Source organism: Sitophilus oryzae, unplaced genomic scaffold, assembly GCF_002938485.1.
Source record: "Sitophilus oryzae breed Bouriz unplaced genomic scaffold, Soryzae_2.0 scaffold_1494_pilon_pilon, whole genome shotgun sequence".
NCBI lineage: Eukaryota > Metazoa > Arthropoda > Insecta > Coleoptera > Curculionidae > Sitophilus > Sitophilus oryzae.
This window is the reverse complement of record NW_022146163.1, coordinates 3,366,014-3,387,686: the sequence shown is the minus strand read 5'-3', so window position 1 is coordinate 3,387,686 and position 21,673 is coordinate 3,366,014. Positions and strand designations below refer to the sequence as shown.

At 32.1% G+C, this 21,673-nt stretch overlaps 1 protein-coding gene across 3 annotated transcripts in view; it reads right to left on the bottom strand.

The window, feature by feature from the left end:
- LOC115877509 (atrial natriuretic peptide receptor 2-like) overlaps positions 1–21,673 on the bottom strand; it is a 335,138-nt gene that overhangs the window by 40,346 nt on the left and 273,119 nt on the right. For all 3 annotated transcript variants that reach the window (XM_030893711.1, XM_030893710.1, XM_030893712.1), the window contains one exon: positions 11,066–11,347. In XM_030893711.1, coding sequence (XP_030749571.1) covers positions 11,066–11,347 — 282 coding nt within the window. The remainder of the gene's footprint in view (positions 1–11,065; positions 11,348–21,673) is intronic.

Sequence of the window (21,673 nt, the reverse complement as noted above, 5' to 3'; positions counted from 1 at the left end):
GAAGAGATCGTAGTCGCAGTTTCCTATGAGAGCCAAACGCAGGTTGCATCGAAAATACATCAAAACCTATATTTTAGTTTATCAAACCAGTAAATAGAACAGAAGAGAATATTAATTAATAAAAGATCAAATAACATATTTATGAATAGGTGAAATATTTAAAAGTACCTATAGTATTGAATGAGAGAGTGCAATATTATACTTTTAGAGGCTGCCTAATCCGCATAAATGTGGCTGACCTTTTTTCTCACAAATACTTTTCAACTATGGTAATCGCAAAACATTTTCCGATGCACGTCATCAATCATATCGACATTAACACTAAAGTCCATAAATCTGACTAAATTAAATTTTGGCTAATTTGTTGTATAATTTCAGATACCGAGCAGCTCTTCATTTTATTTTATAGAGCAAATAATTGTAACAGATATTTTATTTAGATTAAAGCTGCAAAAATTAGTTTAAACCGAATTTTATTATCGCTATGTTGGTCACAATGCGCCGTGTTCAGCAACGTTGTCGTTTATTATTTGACAATTATTATCCTAATGTCAGTCATTATTTGTGAGTAATTCTCGTTTTTTTGCCTATTTTCATAGTATTTTTTTTAAAAATTGTACTTTTAAGCACAAACAGTTCTTTTAAGAACTCAATATGCGAGTTTTTGTATTGCATTTCTTGAATTTGTGTGTTGAAAATATGCCGAAGCATTTAAACAGTCGAAGCAAAGAGCTTGTAGTTTCTTTCCCTGATCAGTGGCGGCCCGTCAGGTGAGGCAACTGAGGCGCCGCCTCACCTCGAAATTCTATCTTTTAATAGTAGACAAATTTATTTCCAGCTAATCGTATATTTATATTATAGCAATATTAATATTGAATAATTTTATTAAAATATACCAAGCTTTTTACTTTTCGACCGGTCTAAACCAACCGATCGCGCCATATCATTTCTGTTTTAACTGGACTACAATGCATCTTTTCGTTCTGCGTTCCTGAGGCGTAATTTTTGCCGCCTCTGCCGACCTTTTTTTATCAATGAACTAAAACGTCACACATTGAAATCAGTGGGTCGGGGAAGCGGCGGAAAGCGTGAAATTAGCTGCTGCAGAGGCGACAGCTAAATCGCTTAAGTGCAACGCTGTTGCCAGATTCATGAAAAAAAAATCCATTCTTTACAAACTTGATTGTTAAGTTCAAAAATAGTTCGTGCTTGATATGGCTGGAGAATGCTATATTATAATGCTCTTTGTAATTAAAATTAATCTATTAATTGATCTTCACGAAATACCCCATCAATAATTATGAAAATAATATCGTATATCGAAGAGAGTATAGAATAAATTTGAATAATATGAACTCTTGGCATCCACGCAATACTGGTCAAAATAATTAACTTTAGATATTTCGGGGAATTACTAAACGTCACGTTTGTTCGGTCGGTTTGTTTTATGCTTTTGTGAGTAGCAAGTAGTGTGATCTAGCCGTAATTCAGAGTTTAGTGATTTATTTTGTAATAATCAGACTTTAAAATGAATCATGTACATGACATTGTGATGTCCCTTCTAGAAACCCCGTTTTCCAGAAGACAGGAGGATGAAAAGCGAGAGGTCTTACAGGAAAACAGACCTACTCCCCAGATAAGTGTTATAACAAATGATAAAAAGACAAATTAACAATCCCGATTACAAGTGTTCAAGTCGAGCGGGATTTTTCTTGTCTAAAACGGATAAAATCTTACTTAAGAAATACAATGTTACAAGATAGACTTTCTGCTTTGTCTTTATTTTCAATTGAAAAAGAGCTGTTGGTTACCCTCAGTGAGAACGAAGGGAAGTTTTATAGTTTATATTTACATAATTGATAAATTTGCTATTCTTAAAGACAGACGATAAACTTAACCTACAAGGAATAATTCTTATACAATTACATTTTTAACTATTTTTAAGAAAATAAACACATAAAAACAAAAAAAAGTTCTTATGACATTTTTGGTAGGTCTTCAAACTTCAAACATATTATATCTGAGGAACAAAAAAAAATTAAACTTGTTGCAGCTTAGACCCCCCCCCCGTCTTTTTGTTTTCGTCCGCGTTTGCATCGCCTCATCAGTTCTAATGGTCACGGCCGCTACTGTCCCTGATAAACTATTTTGAACGACAACGTGACAATAAAGGCCCTTTATTAGCCTCAGTTTGATTGATAAGCACATATACCACTTTCAAAGTTAGTTTTTATTAAATTCTGTGATTATTAGTTTGTGTATTAATAACACCTTCTTACTTGTTATTACCACTTATAGCGTTTGGTTTGTATAATCTTCATAACTGACTAGTTTTTGCCAATATGTAATAAGTAAAATAAGCTATAAGACAAATAAATCAATTAATTACTAAAATGTTAGTTATTAAATTAAAAATAAAACGTAAAAATGATATAATAAATATATTGTTTGTCAATTTTAAATTATGATAAATAAGATAAATTCATCACAATCTGGCAGCGCTGTCGCCATCGGTTGTCACTCAAAGTTGATCACGTGCATTGTAAATAAATTTCACATTACTAATTCAAATAATCCAAATAACGAAGGCGATTTTTAGCATTCGTCCAAACTTCAAAATCAAAAAGTCCAAAGACCCAGAGAGACAGACGTTCGGCAAAAGTTATGAAGCTGTTTATTGCGAGCACGCATTTACCACAGAGGTCGTAGAAATTTCAAATTACCCATAAAAAGAAGATTGATGATGATACGTCGCTCACTCACATTTTTTTATTATTACATATAATGTATTGATCGCTTGCGAAGAAACGCCCCTATACCTCACGGTACGATACAATCTGATAAAGAAGTAGGTCAGAGAAGTTAATGTGGTTTTGAATACATCGAGCTACGTCATTAATTTAATATTTTCCAATATTAAATTTGTTAAAATTAATTATTTCTATACATCTCCTTAATCTAGGAAATCTACTTAATTTTATTGAAAAAAGCCCGAAATTTTCGCCACTGAAAACTGAAAAGCAATCTAAAAAAAGTTACAGGTTTGTAAAATACCATTGAGTAGAATCCCAGCGGAAACAGCTTGTCACAGTGGGTTTTTACTAGTGATGGGATAACTCGAGCGAAAATTCGATTATTGAAATAACCGACATCGCTCGATTATGAACGAGCGATGGAAGTGACGAGTTACGAGCGACAAACGCAAGCGATCCTAGAATGAAATAAATTGAAATCCAATTTTAATGTGACATACTCGATAAAAAACCGAGCGAATTTTCTACATACATTGCAGATAGCAAATTTATACTACGTTATCTGTTGCGTATCTGAGTGACAAAATTTTACAACCAACATCAACAATGCCTTGAAATAAACTTAATCAAGCGAATCGCTCGTCTCTTGCTACTTGCCATTCATCACCGAATGAATATGTGATCTGCGCACGCAACTTACTGCTTGGCGTTACGAGTACAACAAGCGACGGGCGAAAAACTGCATTTTTAAATACGAGCGATATTTTGCTCGAGCGATCGCTCGATTATTGAAATCGCTTGGAACTCCAGTAGGTACTCGATTATTGAAATTAATAGGATTTTCCCATCACTACTTTTAACCAGGGTTGGAAAAAATCATGATTTTTTTAAAAAAATCAAAAAAATCAGATTTTTTTGATTTAAATCGGATTTTTTTTATTTAAATCAGATTTTTTTGATTTTAATTCAAAACAATATTTAAATCGGATTTCCAAATGACTAGGACTTATTTCCAATTAAAGTCTTATCCTAAATGGCTTAATCTTTATAACTCTGAGCGATACCGATAACATTAACAATTCTACGGCGCGTGTAATTTTTCCACATCAGTCACCAATATATTCTGCAAAAAAAAATCGCTCCCTTCAGATCAAAAGGATTTTTTTTCAAACGTCTCAAAAGTATTAATTTTTGTCATTTTAACGGTTAGGCATAAAAGTAAAGCACTGTTACGCCTAAGCACAAAAGTGCAAAAATATATTATTAAACTGATATTGGGTGTCAAATTCAACGAGTGTACAAATCGTTTCTCGATTACTGTTTGTCACAGAATATCTAGCTACGCAACAGAAAAATACTCGAAATGAAAGAGCTAAAATTGCATAAATAGAATACTAGATGGCGCGACAATATCATAATCAGAATATAATTAGAAATTTTGAACTTTCGTTTTTGGATCGACGGCTCGTCGACGGCCTTATAGCTCGGCTAAATATGCACAGTTGCCAGATTCAAAAAGACTTGAATTGGCATCCCATTCTTTTATTGTATAATGGAGTATGTGTTTCTTTCTATTCTTCTTTTCTTGTCAGATACACTTATATTAATTATTCCTTTGGCTATTAAAATAGTTTTAAGTATATTATTACAAAACATATACATTTTTAATATACACTATACCTTATAATGTTAACTAAGAAAATACCTTTAATTACCTTTAAAATTAATAATATACAGGGCGATTGATAGTGATATTTATTAATGCTGGAACGTTAGTAATGAAATATGGAAATAATTTATTAAAATGCAGTACAAAAAATGTTAACTGACTAAAAAATACTATAATAACAAATTTCTTCCGTTTGCCACGTTATTTATATATTATAGACCTCGGTAGATTTTAAAAAGTGACACAGGTACAATTAATAATATATTAGTTCGGCATAAAAGTTGCTGTCACGACATCGAACAATAAATTAAAATTCATAAAATAAATTAAAATTATTAATTAAACAAATCTTTATAAAGAAACGCAAGTATACCAAATTTGGGCCCAATCGAACTCCAGGAAATGATATCATAATAGTGTACTATATTATGGTACCACTCGATATACTTTAAGGTACCATAATATTACAATGTCACCGAAGATCCGTAGTATACCAAATTTAAGAACAATCGAACGCCATGAAATGGTATCGTAATATGGTACTATATTAAGGTACCGCTTTATATACATCATAGTTCAATCATATTACAATGTAACCGAAGATACGTAGTATACCAAGTTTGAGCCCAATCGAACGCCAGGAAATGGTATCGTAATATGGTACTATATTAAGGTACCACTTTATATGCATCATAGTACCATGATACTACAATGTCACCGAAAATACGTAGTATCCCAAGTTTAAGCCCAATCGAACGCCATGTACGTAATATAGTACTATATTATGGTACCAGTTGATATGCTTCATGGTACCATAATAATGCAATGTCATCAAAAATACGCAAGTATATATCAAATATGAGCTCAATCGAACGCCAGGAAATGGTATTAAAATATGGTACTAAAATGGTATTAAAATATGGTACTATATTAAGGTACCAGGAAATGGTATCGTAATGATATCGTTTCCTGGCTTTATATGCATTATAGTACCATCATATTACAATGTAACTGAAGATACGTAGTATAACAAGTTTAAGTCCAATCGAACGCCAGGAAATGGTATCGTAATATGGTACTATATTATGGTCCTCTTATTATGCTCCAGGGTACCATAATATTACAATATCACCGAAGATACGTAGTATCCCAAATTTAAGCCCAATCGAACGCCATGTACATAATATGGTACTATATTATGGTACCAGATGATATGCATCATAGTACCATCATATTACAATGTCACCGAAAATACGTAGTATAACAAGTTTAAGCCCTATTGCCGCCATGTACCTAATATTGCTATGTTATCAAATATGGTACTATAGAAGGTACCGCTTTATATGCTCCATGGTACCATGATATTACAATGTCACTGAAGATATAGTATACCAAGTTTAAGCCCAATCGAACGCCATGTATTGTAATATAGTACTATATTATGGTATCACTTGATATGCTTTTGAAAAAAAACGGTGTCCAGTTGGCTGGAAAAGGACGATCGATGACATTTCCCATATAAATTTAAATATAAAATGACAGTGATATTCATTTCATAGCTATCGCTAACGCCGTTTTTTCCCAATTATACAATATGAACTTGGTATGAACACAATCGAACGTCAGGAAGTAATATCATAATAGTAGAACAATACTTATTATATTGTCGCCGAATTACAATGAAAATTCAGGATTCAATTATACAATCAAACGTCAGGAAGTGATTGTAATTTAGCTCATAAGATTTCATTCCAACTAACATGGCAAACTGAAAAAACAGCTGTGATCTATTTTAATATGTTTAAATGATGTAGCAAATTTGAAGGTAGGCTTTATCAGGAAGTATTACGATATGAATTACACAATGGCAACACTGCACAAAATTGTTTTAAATTTTGTTTGTAGAAAACTGTTTTCTTTTAAATTTATTGCCCTCTATTATGTAGTAGCGAAACTACCACATCAAAATATCTGATTTGGAGACAGACTTTTAAAGCCTGTCTCCTTTTGCTACCTACAATTTTATACATGTAACGAGGCTTCTGTTGCGTAGCTAGATATTCTGTGCTGTTTGTATTAGTTGCAATGTTTGAAATTGATTAAAAAATTATTTGTAATGTTTTAAAAAAATGGTGTTTTATTCGAAGTAAAAATATACTTTTTGTGCCTCCTTGTAACGTCGGAATAGTTTTACGATGGTCCTCAAAATGTACAGCATTGTCAAAAAAGTATAATTTCTACTCTTAATAAAACAATACACTATTGTTCGGGAATAGTCTTAAATCGAGAATGAAATTAGTATTATCCTTGATTATTACAGTTGAGGGTTGGAACCTTTGGTGTTACACAGCAAAATAAAAACACTAAATCACCACAATACACCAAAACACTTTTACTTTTACACTGGACGCGCGTTTCGTTAACCATGTTAGCATCATCAGCAGATGATTATAAACTGAGTTTTAGAGAGAGAGGATTATATATCCTTGATTATGTATTACCTAATGTCAAAGTGTAAAGTACTTACTGCAAATCAAAATGTCGGTAAGAATTTGGAAACATACCAACGTTTCAAAAAAAAAATATAAAACAACATACATTTTCTGACAACGATTATAGATTTTCGGGAATGAAGATATAGTCGTCTCTATATCAGAAGAACCTAGTTCTGCACCAGTCTGCGAATGATATGTATTCGAACAGCGAAAAAAAATAAATCCCTGCGTTTAGCGGTCTTAAAATTCACACAAAATTACTTCAAAAATCGGTTCAACATTTAAATTGATGAATAGGTATTTTTATACGGTTTTATAATAAAATTTACAATTATTTTTCGATTTACTATCTGTTATATCTGTTATAGAAATATTTTTTATAGTTTTCTAAGACAGATTTTTCTAACTTTTATAGTTATTTTTTTATTTATTATCAAGTTTCAATAAAATTAATTTTTTGATTTAAATCACATGATTAAAATTTAAAAAAATCACTTGATTCAAATCATGCCAACTCTGCTTTTAACTCATAAAACGAATTTGAATAATCGACAAAAAATGCTCAACTTTTCAGGGTGTACACATCTTCCCGCGATGTCAAAGCAAAAAAAGAATAAAAATAATAATTATTTAAATGTACAGGGTGGGTCAAATTGGACGCTTTTAAAGGGAAACACCCTTTTCTATAGCAGATAGACGAAAACTAATATTGCGGTGTCTGGAGCTCAATTTTTATCAAAAACAAGGTGATGGTGAAAACCGCACATCGATATCTGTTACCTTCTCAAAAATACGGAGTGTTTTTCAAAAATGTGCATTTTTAACAAATCGCTGTAACTTTTTTGCTATGGAAAATGTATTTCTATGAAAACATTTCCAAAGCACCTTTTTACGTAGAATTTAATGGTTTAAGTATATTTTTTGTATATTTTTAATTCATTGAAAATAATTTAAAATTACCTTTCCAAAAATATAGCATACTTTTTATTTTGCTCGATTCCCTCCTCGAGATATAGAATTTTTAAAAATTCGCCCACAATGTCCAAATAATGCCAACAGGCTTTGAACGGCGCCGGTTGTAATGCAAAAAAATTCTAGCTGTGAGCAGCAATTAAAACAAAAATAATATTTGCAATGAGAAATGCAAAATTTTACAACAATTTAAACTATATATTTAACAACATCAACACATTTAAACTATATCTAATAACAATAAAAATTAATAGCAAACCAAGACATGAGATTATGCTGTTATGCTACAGGTGTTCGACATTTGTTAGTGTGCGAACACAGTGCAAGCAGGTTTGCCGCTTACTGGTAGTCAGCGCCAATCTGGGCACCTATTCTTGACATCGTTCGCAACTTTGCGTATACGCATCACGTGTATTGTTATAAACAGGGTATCCCAGAAATAAGTGCAAGTATTTTAAAGGGTGGTAGATCTCGATAAAAGAAACATATTTTCTCTTTATCGTTTTTCAAATAAGTCCAAAATAATGGAGTTATTTTACTTTGAAAATTTCCAAAAAAAAAAATTTTTTTTGCTAAAATTTTGAAAACCTTCTTCTTCATGTGCCTTCTCCTCATCGGAGGTTGGCGACCATCAATTGGAATTCCTCCCTGTCTTGAGCCAAACGGATAATTGCACTGGCCTCTCCTATATTAAACCACTGGCGCAAATTCCGCAACCAGGAAAACCGTTTACGCCCGATGCCTCGTCGTCCTTCAATCTTTCCCTCAACGATCAGCTGTAGGAAACTATATTTGTTATTTCGAAAAATATGACCAAAATATGCTGCTTTCTGTCGTTTTATTGTAGTCAATAGTTCTTGGTCCTTACACATTCTTTCCAATACTTCGAGATTTGTTTGAGAACCACTGGATCTTTTCTGGATTTTCTTTCTTGTAAATTTAATCTACTACCTATGTTGCCATATTATCAAGAAATTATTTTTTTAATAAAAAACTAAAAAATTGCAAAAATTACAAAAATATTTTCAAAAACTCCGAATTTTAAAAAAAACTATTTAGAAAAAACCTAATAGGCGTGTTTCTGGGGTGAACTATACTACCAGTTAAGTTAAAATACTTGCACTTATTTCTGGGACACCCTGTATATGGTTACATAGTAGCGCCGCGCCGCGCCGCCTCGCGCTTATAACCTTGAAAAATTAAAGCGTGTTATCAAATCGGCTAGTTCACAGTGAAAGCAGGCAGGCACCGTCAACCAGCGTTCATCGGCGTTCTCGCTTTTACCGGAACGAAAATTTATTTATTTCTGCTTTTGCACGCGCCGACGGCGCACAGGGGGTATTAAGAACTAAAAGTTGGCCAAAATTATGTTTTATGATTTTTTTGCTTTTTTGCTAGTAATATTAATTATTAATTAGAGGAGAGGTTGCTAATATGGAACCCCATTTTGTTTTTCCTACACAATATTTTTTCCTCTACTCTGAAACCCTTTCCACCGATCAAATAGGGCCATTCTGTGCAAAACCAAGCAATTGGATGAGGATGCTAGAACAAGAAAGTAATTTGTATATTATAGACGATATTTGAGCGAGGATGGGTGTTAATAGGGTAAAGACTATTTCCTTTAAGAATCTATTTAAATCAATGTTTTTTTTGGCAGTGGCAAATATTGGCAAGATTTTTGTGCATATTCCAATGCTGGAGACTTTAAGCATTGAACGGATACTAATTTCCATGCGGAATATTGCCGAATAGTCTTACACCTTATAAAAATGCCACTGATTTTTTAAATATAAAACATTATAAAAAAATAGAATAGAAGGAAACGTTTCAAAATAAAAATATGACATAAAACAGAACAGAGCCAACAAAGCTGGCTCTGTATCCATCATGACAGTTATTATGAACAATTTGCAAAAAAAGCACTACAAACAATTCCACTATTTTTATAATCTTTGAAATATTCAGAATACATTCAAGATAATTCATACTTTTAACTGAAATATATTATTTATTTGATAGTCAACTTACGACTTAAAAAAGCTAATAACTAATAAACTTGCTTAATTAAATGCTTACATTTAGTATTTATAGATTTGTATTCAGTTAAGATAAAAAATGAAAATAAAAAAATATCACTTTTGGCCAGGTTTATAAACCAAATACATCTATGTGCGGCCCCGGCGAGGCGGGCGCGGCGTTTGAATATGGTTTGGTTAGGTTAGGTTAGTTAATCAGGTAAATTTCCTCTTAATTATCTACTTCCGAATCCTTCTCGCATCTCCGAAATAGCCATATACAATACACGTGATGCATATACGCAAAGTTACGCATCTGTGTATTGTTATATGGCTTTTTAGGAGATGCGAGATGCGAGCGATATTTGAAGATGCGAGTGGTCAAGAATAGGTCCCCAGAGACGGCGCTGGTTGCCGGAAAGCAGAAACCTGCCTCCACTATGTTCGTACCCTTATGAACAGACGGGACCGTTTCTGAACATTTCTTGCAAAATTCATTAACTCCGGGGAGGGGGGTGAATACCCTCGCATAACCGCTAAGTACTTCTAATTCTTGTCTAGATTATACGGGCAATTTAAAAATAAGAACCTTTATTCTTCCGCAAAGATAAAAATCCACTAAGGACAGCAGGCACTAAGTCCGGCGGCCTCGACGGACAACGGCTGGGATCTTACTTAGCTATTCAATTATTCTCGAAATTGGCTGATAACTTCAGCATTCTGAAGCGGTGCCTCGTCTTGCTGGAAAAATATGTTTTTGAGTTCCATTAGGGGCAGATCATCAATAAGGGGACCAAACCTTTCTATTTAAAAGTGGCGAACTTTTAAAAATTCTGTATTTTGAAGGGGACTATAACAAAATATCAAGTGTGCTATATTTTTGGAAAGGTAATTTTATTTCTTTTACTTAATTAAAAATATACAGGGTATATAATTAACATATTATTACAATATAATTAATTAAAAATATACATCCCAAATAAAAAATCTTTTTTTCTGTTGATAACTCTTAAATTATTCATTTAAAAAAAACAAACTTAAACCATTAAATTCTACGTAAAAACGGTGCTTTGGAAATGTTTTCACAAAAATAAACAAAGACACTAAATTAAATCATATAGATCATCCCTTCAAACAATGTACTGTGCTATTACTTACTCATTTATGACTTTCCCCTGAACGATCTGCATCAGCTCCTGGTCCATATCGAAAAAGTTGACGAACTTTTCCTCGCGGAAGAACCGCCAATGGATCGACCAGATGGAGTCGGACTGGTAGGGGTTGTAGTAGTTGCGGATGGGCGCCGTCAAATTGACGGGGATGAACCAGCTGAAACGGCCCGGGGGCGATACGCTGCCGCACTCCTTCACGAAGTCCACGACATAGGTGTCGTAGTCGGGCGGGATCCAGACCTCCAGATTGATGGTGCTCTTGGCTATGCTGGAACAAGTAGAAAAAACGATGTTAAAAATCAATATAATGATCATACATGGTGCTACAAATTCTAGGTACGGGAAATTAAAAAAAAGGTATCTCGGAAACCGTAATAGATACGAAAAAGGTTAAATTGGGACAAAGTTGCCTCCTTGGGATGTTCACCAAGATGCTATCAAAAAAGTTTTAAAAATTTGAACGACTGCTGAGTTTTTTGGAAAAAACGGATTTTTTGAAAATCAATTTTATTTTTTCGTGACGTTACTTTTTAGAAAATCAAAAAACTAATTGCACATTCTCACAGTCACTTTATTAGGACTATCTGATAGTATTTTTAGATTTTCAAATTAGCTGATAATTTGTGAGATACAGAGGCCAACTTAATTTTTTTAAACACGGACCTGCTTTTTATTTCAGGTTTTGAAAGAACTCAGTCTCCTGAGTACAATGATATGCCACACTTTATACTTTTTTTGTTTTGGGGACCTTAACGACAACAAAACTATTTATTATTTAAAATAACTTCAGTCCCACTCTGATTTTTTAAATTATTTAATCAAATTATATTCATCGCAACAATATTGATCAGCGCTAATTAACACTGAATATGGAAAAGCGAGCCAATTGAAAGATTCAAATAAATACTGGATATTATTTATAACCAATTGGAAGATAAGAATATCCAGGTCAGCAATTTAAAGATATTATTTTTAACTTTTTTTATTGTGAATTTGAAATCTCAGTGTACGATTCAATAATATGCATAATATTAATCGTAGTTATTATAAATAAATCAATTTCTACAAACTAGTTTCTAATACTCTACATGTTCGAAAGGGTTACTACCATAGACTTAAAATAAAATATAGACTGAGCATCTCATTCATAAATAGCTGGAACATGCGGTCAGACAATATCTTGTTATTGTTGTGTTATTGTTTTAGGTTATAACGAGTGCGACACGAGCGATAGATAGGTTGTCTCTGTCGTAACAGTCGTTCCCTGACGACTCTGCCGAGAAACACAACACTGTCTTTGGTTTCTCAAATACATCTGAACTCTCCGTCTCATAGCCGGGTAAATTTTTTATTTTAATGAAGCTATAATTAAATTAAAAATATATCGTATTTAAACTTTTTTATATTTTATTAAGATTTAGGACAGGTTTTTTAAATAAAAGTTTAGAAAAAACCTCTTAGAGTCCAAAAAGGATAAAAATAATAAAATACACGTTATAGAAGAAATTTTATAATCGAAATTACGTAATTTTTGAAATTAATAATAAATTATTAATTTTAGTCAAACATTTACAACCCCTAATATTAATCAAAACAGGATCTATTCCACAGATATAATAGAATCGGCGACAGGGAGAGAAAAAAATATGATTGTTGTAATTTTTTCTCTGATTAAGTGATGTCTTTATGTATAATGTAAATTAGAGAAAACATAAATCTGTTCCATTAAAGCAAGGAAGATGATAGGAAGTGGATAAAATGAAAACTACATTTATTTAACTCGGTACTGTCTTTATTATACCGGGTGCGTCCCAAAAGTGGCTCATCCCCATAATTTTTTATATTTTCAAATAAAAACAAGATTTAGCATGTTAGTATATGACATAAATTAGGATTGATTGACGCATTCAATTGTTTTTGGTCACTTCCTGTTTCACCGGAAATGACTATAACTTTTAATTTTTAAACGGCACCCTCGGTATATTTCTACTTTATTCGATAGAAAATGACACTCTGAATAGAATGACATATAATATGTTAACTTTTGACATTTTCGCATATGGTTTATTGTAATTGTAACACGCGGTTCATAACGACAATTTGACTCGAAATACCAAGTGTGTAGTATCAATATATTCATAAAAAAATGCTTTTTCCAAATATGCTAATGAGTCACCCTTGTTCCATTTGAAAAAATTGACATATGTATGATTAAAAATACGATTTGTACATCTTTTAACCGGCCTAGACAAGACACGAAACCTATTAGACGATCAAAACTATTTTTCCAAGGCTCCTTGATTAAAACTTAGTGTTTTTAAAAACACCATGGCACCCTGGATTGAAATTTAAAATAGGATATGTTTTTAAGCGACAATGTCAAAAGTTGACATATGATATGTCATTCTATTCAGAGTGTCATTTTTTATCGAATAAAGTAGCAATATACCGGGGGTGCCTTTAAAAATCAAAAGATGTAATCATTTCGGTGAAACAGGAAGAGACCAAAAACAATTGAATACGTCAATAAATCCTAATTTATGTCATATACCTACTAACATACAAATCTGTTTTTTTTATCTGAAAAAATAAAAAAGTTATAGGAGTGAGCCACTTTTGAGACGACCCGGTATATTAAAAAATATTGTTTCATAATGTAATATCATTTTAAAATTCTTGTATGTTATTTTAGATTCTGAAGATAATTTTAGAATAAACCGGAATATATTTTTAATAAAAACATTATTAATTATTAACAATTATTAACAGGGTTATAATTATGATTTTGTTACAATGTAAGTAAGTAAATAATGTAATGTAAGAGAAAAAATTCAGATTTTACTTTTTACTATATTATCTAAATAAGCGCCTTTCTACAACAACGCCACTGACTCCCAATGGGTAAATTGAGAGTTGCCTACCGGTCAAAAGTCGTTTCAAGACTTAAATGGATTATTTAAGTCAAATTTCTTGCAAATTTGGCACTGGCGAACCATATTTTATAGTTTTTGAACAGAAAAAGTCAGTAAAATAAACACTTAAGGACTACAAGCTAAGAAAATGCGTTAATACAGCCGGGGAGATAGCGGCAACAAAGCTTTATCGCACACGTGCGACACGTACTACAAGGTAATAAATGAATGAATAGGCTCCCTCGCCTCTAATCGGTGTTGTCATATTGTAAAGAACTTATCCTTATTAAACAGTATCCGACTTATAATTTAGTAGTATAAGGACTATTTAATACATCTAGGGAATATTAAAACCTACTTTATTAAACTGTAGTATTAATATCTCAATATATGTGTATAACATGAAAAAAAATATTGATAATATTAAAGACGTGACAACATAGGCTGAATGAGGAAGGCTCGGTCGACTGTACCCAGAAGTAAACATGTGTACAAAAAAGGTTGTTTGTCCGCGTTGAGATGTAAATAGTGTAGTCTATATTTTATTTTAAGTCTATGGTTACTACCATTCTCCTTATTGCACAGATTTATTTTTCGTTCAATTTTATTTATAACTCTTTGAACAGATCTTCTTATACTTCCAAATGCATTTTGTACTCTTTATTGTAAATGTTGAGATGTACTGATTTTACTTTTACAAATGACATCAAATGCCCCCCCCCCTCCTTTTTATTATTTTATTGCATTTGATTTTCCGTATTTGGTAAAACAGGAAGTAACCAAAAACAATTGAATACGTCATCAATCCTAGTTTATGTCATATACTAATATACTAAATCTCGTTTATTTATCTAAAAAAATAAAAAAGTTATAGGGATGAGCCACTTTCGAGACGCACCCGGTATATACATACACATATTTGTTACATATTATATTGAATTAATTAGTAATGATGATTGGTTGATCTTCAAGGTTTAAAAGTAATTCTGAAATTTGGATTTATAAAGTTGTAGTTAACAATGATTGAAATAGTGGTTAATTTAATCAATATTGAAGTTTCTGACGTTTTTTACCCAAATGTTAGTTAATTTTTCATGTTTAAAAGTATTATTCATATTGCCATAATTGTATACAGGCACGTACAGACACTCCTTTGGATAATTTTAAATTTTGCTGAATACATTATCTACTTAACGGGTTCTCTCATGAATTCCAAGAATATGACCTTAAATAGAATTTCGAACTTTTGTAAAAAATTTGCGTTATTAAAATAATTACTTATTGTTATTATGAAATCATGTGAAGACGTTTATTTTATAAAAGAACTACAAAAAATACGTTTTTAATAATAATAATAGCTCCCGTATATAGCGTTTAACGCTTTGGGAGTAGCAAGGTACAGCTTGCCATACTAGAGCCGTTCGGTATACAAGAAAGGTAATGTGGCTAGCACTACGCTTCAACCGCCTATTATTACCTCAGGATTGTGAATCCCAAGTACTCATTTAAGGCTGAGTCGACCTAGGTACCCAAACTATTTTTATTTTAATAAAAATAGTCGACTGATGAAATGCCGGGTGTAGGATTCGAACCCACTACCTTCAGATTGGTAGACGAGAGCCTGTACCTCTACGCCACCGGGCACAATTTTTAATAATTAAAAATAATATATAATTATTATATTACCTATGAAATATGAGATGTAAATAAAAACGCGAAAAAATGCAAGACCGCAAGAGTCTTGCACTGGTCAGTCTTGGTTTTGTTTTTTGTGCAAGACCAAGACCAAGACCGAGCCCAGTCTTGCTTATCCCTAGAAGACTTAATATATAGTTTTCAAACAAATCATTGCATACCACATTCAAATTTTTTTTTGAAAAACAATTCAACACCAAAAATAATTTTGGACTAACTAAACAACTAAAACTTTTCTTAAGACCCTGTACATATCAGTTTGACCCTGTTTTCTGCTGCCAAAGTTCAAACACGTGTAAAGCCTATCTTTAAAATCTATACGCACATTGTTATTGTGTATCATGTGTTATTAATGTAAAATAATAAATCAAATTCCGTTCAACTCCATATAGTTTTATTACTGCATATGAAATTGACTGAATTACAGTTTGTTATAGTTTTGTGTCAATATTTCGCAAACATCATTTTTAATGTATTGACACGACCAGATGTTAATTTTGTCAACTGCGTCTCACTTCTCAGGTGTAAGCTCTTCGTCCTTGGTTGCCACATAAATTTTAATACCATGAATTTTTTTATACGCACTTACATATTTAGGTACATATATGTATCGATTCATTTGTATGATCTCGCGATATAGTTAAGAAAGAGATAATTATGCAATGCAACTTATATAGGGCGAGTCTTAAATAAGTGCAAATATTTTCAGGGCTGGGAGATCTCGATAAAAGAAACATATTTTCTCTTTACCATTTTTCAGAGAAGTCCAAAATAACCGAGTTATTTAAGTTTGAGAATTTAAAAAAAATATATTTTTTTTGAAAAAATGTTGAGAGCCACCGGATTTTTTCTGTATATGCATCCCTTTTATTGTCGTAACAGTGCCTTCTATTAAAAGATCAGCCTACGGGAGAGATTTATGACGTCACGCTAGTTAGATATAACGGATTAATAAATATGTTGTAGAATACATGGAAAACATAATTATTCCTCAGATTCTTGGTTTGTATTTTATAAATGATATAGTTTACATGAAATATACATAATATACAGTTAATAACTACAACATATATACCTATTTATAGTAATAAATACTTTGGCAAATAAACTATGAACCATACAAATGCAGCAAATGTTTTACAATGTACAAATTATGTATAGGTACATAAGATAATGGGTAAAATGTAAATATATTTTAAATTTTGGGGTTTGAAAATCGATCTAATTTAACAAAAAACACTCAATATCTACTAATAGTGATGTATTATTATTTGCATTCACAAAATTTATATGTATATTTTGCAAGTATCAATGTTCGAAAAATTATATTTACAAATAATACAATATTATCTAAAAAAAGGCGTCAGTGATGGATATGAAATGAAGATCGCTGGCATTTTATATGTAAAATTATTCTAAAATTTTTGATTTTCTTGGGATTTTTAGGTTCGGGAAAAACGCTGATTTAAGTTTTCATTTGGATTTTCATAATTTTTATTTGGTTTAAAAAAACGTTTTGGCTAACTATAGCCTTCATCAGTGTTGTGTCATATGAGAAAAATAGTGTCGAATATAATCCAAAAATTTACATATACAATATAATTCACACCTCATAATGTTTACTCCAATTAATAAACTAATATAAACTTATCAAAAGATGACCACATATTTTTTAAAATTATTATTCTTAACACTAAAATTATCTACATTGACTATGGAGTACGCAGTAAACATTATGTGCGTGGTGTGAATATTTTATATGTAATTTTTTGGATTATATTCGACACTATTTTTTTCATATGACACAACACTGATGAAGGCTATAATGTTAGCCAAAACATTTTTTTTAAACCAAATAAAAATAATGAAAAACCAAATGAAAACTTAATCAGCGTTTTTCCCGAACCTAAATCCCAAGAAAATTAAAAAATTTAGAATATTTAGAAACAAGGTTCAAGAATATCAAATTTTCCAAGATTGTAAAATTCTAGTTAATTATTTTATGTGTACAGTTATTTAGGGAATGTCATCGATGTTCATTTCCAAGCCAACTAGATGCCGATTTTTTTCGATGATACGGTATAATTCTTACGTAAAATGTAAATAATATTAGACCAATTAAAACAAAGAAATATGAATTTCTTAGTATTTTTAGTAACACCTTTATTTTTAAAACTTAATTTTGTATTATGCAAATATACCAATTTTATTGTTATTTTATTCATATTGTATTCAGCCATCACTTAAATATTTGATATTAATTTGGTATTATAAATAATCAACACTATTCATTAAAAATTACTGAACAAATATATGTTATGCTTGACATACATTATATATTATCAAACAAAAACCCATTCTTCTTTTAAACTCTATCAGTCTTGTCTTTACAAAAATCTTTTTTAAAATTTGAACTCAAAATAATAATCTTTTTCATGATCTTTAATACACATATTCTTTATTTTTCCCTAGATCATAATACCTACTTAGGTATTTGAATCTATCGAAACTGAACCAACAACACTTGGAGTGGAGATTCCACAATATGAATAAAATAAACATAATTGTCCAGTTTTCATTAATACCATCATGGCAGAATATTATTTTTAAATTTATTAAAGATATTTTCAATAGAATTCTCTTGATTTATAACTCGTGCCCACTTTTCTTGCTCTTCCGGACACTTTAGGCTGCCTAGTATAACTATCCTTTCCACCAGGAACACAACAAAGATGAGGCATAGCACCAAAAACACACTCCACTTAAGCTTTATTGATGAATTGTTAGAGTCTTAAAAAACACACACAAAAATCACGATAAGTAAAAAATGTATGGGCACTTTTAGGTTAAATCGCTTACACAACGTGTAATTTTTCAATTTTTCTATTTTTTTATGCGAAACCGAGAGTGACCATATATCTGGTAGTAGTTTATGTCACTTAAACACCAAAATAATTAGTTTTTTGCACTACAATAATAAATAATACCAAAAATCAAATAGTTAAAACCAAAAATCAACCGACAAAATATGAAACGGAATCTAACCCAATATCTAAGTATGTACAGCTGATGAAGTAAACAAAAGTCCGCCCCCAGGCTGATCTTTTAATAAAGGCTCTGGTCGTAACCATAGAATAAAGCCATAACTATGGTAATATCTGAGATTAAGGAATTATACTGTGGGAAATTTGCGGTGAACAGGCAGTTCTAAAAAGTTTTCGAAAAATATACAAGGAAATTTAAAAGAAAATGCACGATTTTCAACATCTGTTTTTAGCGAAAAAACCTCAAAGACGTGTTCCTGGGGTCGAAATATACCACCTCTGAAAATATTTGCACTTATTTAAGTCTCACCCTGTATATAGTTCATATCAAATAAACTTTTAGTCAAGTGATTAAGCTTGACCGGCACAGCGTTGCCCACTTTTACATATTTACTTTTAATCAAAATATTTTAGGAAACAAAAATCAGTTAATTATAATATATAAATAGTTATTATTTACAGTAATAAAACTCATCTTCTTAACAGCACTTAAGGGTCATAAAGGGCCATTACTACCGCTTTCCCGTTCAAAATATTCTAATAAAGTTGCGATGATTTTTTTACGGTTATTAAGCTTGTACCACTTCGCACTAAAAAAGGTTCTAAAAAGAAGAATGTTTATGTCTGCTAGTAAAAAGTATCACAACACAATTCATTAAAAACAAAAAAACTCGTAATACAAAACTAAAATGTCAAAACGAATGGCAATATCTTAAAATAAATAAATAAATGTGACAACTTAACATTTTTTACAGCAGAGCTACCACGTGAATCACCAGCGGGAAATTTAAATTCCAGTTAGTCAGCCCGACGTTGAATATGTAGATGGTTGGCAACATTGAATTTAAAAATCGCGCCCTCGATTACGTAACTAAAAGTTTAATTGGTATCGAATATATTCGAGTATATTGAGTAATTTCTCTCACAATAATTTGTGCGTTTAATGTTGCTTATGATGTTACTCAAAAAAAGTTGCTTTGGACTAGTTTAGTTGGATCTGATCTTTAGAAATGGTATTTTCCAGGTTACGGATGCAGTCTTCTCTTGAGGATGGAGTTCTTGAGTTCCTTTTTAAGTTGGTTTCCACTTGGGAAGCAGAACGGTTCTGGTCCAGTTAGCGAAGTGTTCGCTCCTTCAGAGTACGAGGACTTTATTTTCTTTGCCTAATTTGTTTAGCTTCTCTAGGCAATTCTTTGATTTTTTTTTCAACTTCGAGTTGATAGCTACTGACGATCGGATAAGATGGCTATTTATTTCCGATAGTTCCTTATCTAAGATAAATTGTACACATTTTTCGATAGCGTAGATTCCAACCTGCAGGATGCTGCAGTAGGTGCCTAATGGTTCGGATTTATTGTCGGTCCAAATAGACCTATCCCTGTTCCTGCTTTGGTTTTGGAAGCATTAGTATACCACGTTATGGTATCATACAGATTATAAACTTGTCCACCAACTACAGGAAAAAGTAAGGGAACATCAGAGTAAACTTTATGTTGCATTCATCGACCTAACAAAAGCCTTCGACTGTGTAAACAGAGATGCACTTTGGGCAATTATGCAAAAGTTCGGAGGGCCCAACAAATTTCTTACTGTGTGTAAAAATCTCCATAACAACAAGTCGAGAGTGTTACATCATGGATCACTGAGCGATCCCTTTCTGACAAATACAGGAGTTAGGCAGGGATGTGTCCTAGCTCCTCTCCTATTCATTATATTCATTGCAGCGCTCTCTATTATAGTGGACAGAAAACTGCAGGAAAGAGGAATGGGTGTTAGATACAGGTGTGACGGCGGTCTGTTCATCATAAAAAGACTCAGGGCAAAAACACGTATAAGATTCATCACAGAACTCCAATACGCTGATGACTGCGCTCTAGTTGCAAATACGTTACAGCAATGACAGTAAATACATTGTTTTTCGTGGTTCCAATTTTCGGAGTCGCGCACTAGTTAGGTTTCTAGTTTGGGCACATAGCACGCCCACTTATGGCCTCTAAAATTATGCACAGCGCCTGACCGGCCCAGTTATTATGCTATTTAAACCCGAGTTTATTTTTGCGCTAGTTAAATTTTATTTCTTTGCTCATCGTCATAAAAAACAATTTTCGTACAACGAAATAGGGACAAGATTTTTATCTGTATACTTATAATAGTATACCTAATCTGCGATGGTATGGTCCTTTAACTGCTGAGCAAACGTTTCTCTCTTCCAATCTTTTTGTTGCACAATATTACAGTGATGTGTTTCTCAAAGTTGTGCATTTTTGGTATGTCATCCATTGGGAGTTGGGAGGACCGGAATGTTCCTTTTGAAAGGTGTTCCAAGCTTCTGAGCTGATAATTAATCTTCTGAGCTGACATTCTAATCATTTTCGCATTGGTATATTTACTAATGACAATGTGGTTTTATGATCTAGAATGATCTTTAGAGCAAAATTGTAATAATTTAATTAAAGTAATTGACACTCTTGGTTTTCTGACTATTCACTTTATTTAAACCCCACCAAAACAGAGCTTATACGTTTTCATTATGCACAGAGGTCTGTTAATGAGAAGGAGGTCAAATTGGATAATAAAAATATTTCTTTTAGTGAGACTACTAAATTCCTTGGACTTTATTCCAGCCTTAACTGGAAAGCACATTATGCTCAACTCATACCTAAAATAGCCTCCCAAATTTATGTCTTAAAACAATTAAAATCAGTTCTAATGCCGGGTCCAGAGCAAGCAGACCAAACAACGACAAGACAGAAACATTCATGTTTTACGAGAAAGTTGTGACAAATCTAATACATTTCTGCGACATTTTTGTCTCATTTTTGTTTTGTTTCAAAATTCGGAGACTTTTCAATATCCCCTCTCCAGTCGGTAAAGATCGAAGCGTCTATGTTTTGTTCGTATATTTTACGACAAGTTGTCGGCGCAGTGTGGATGGCGTGTGCT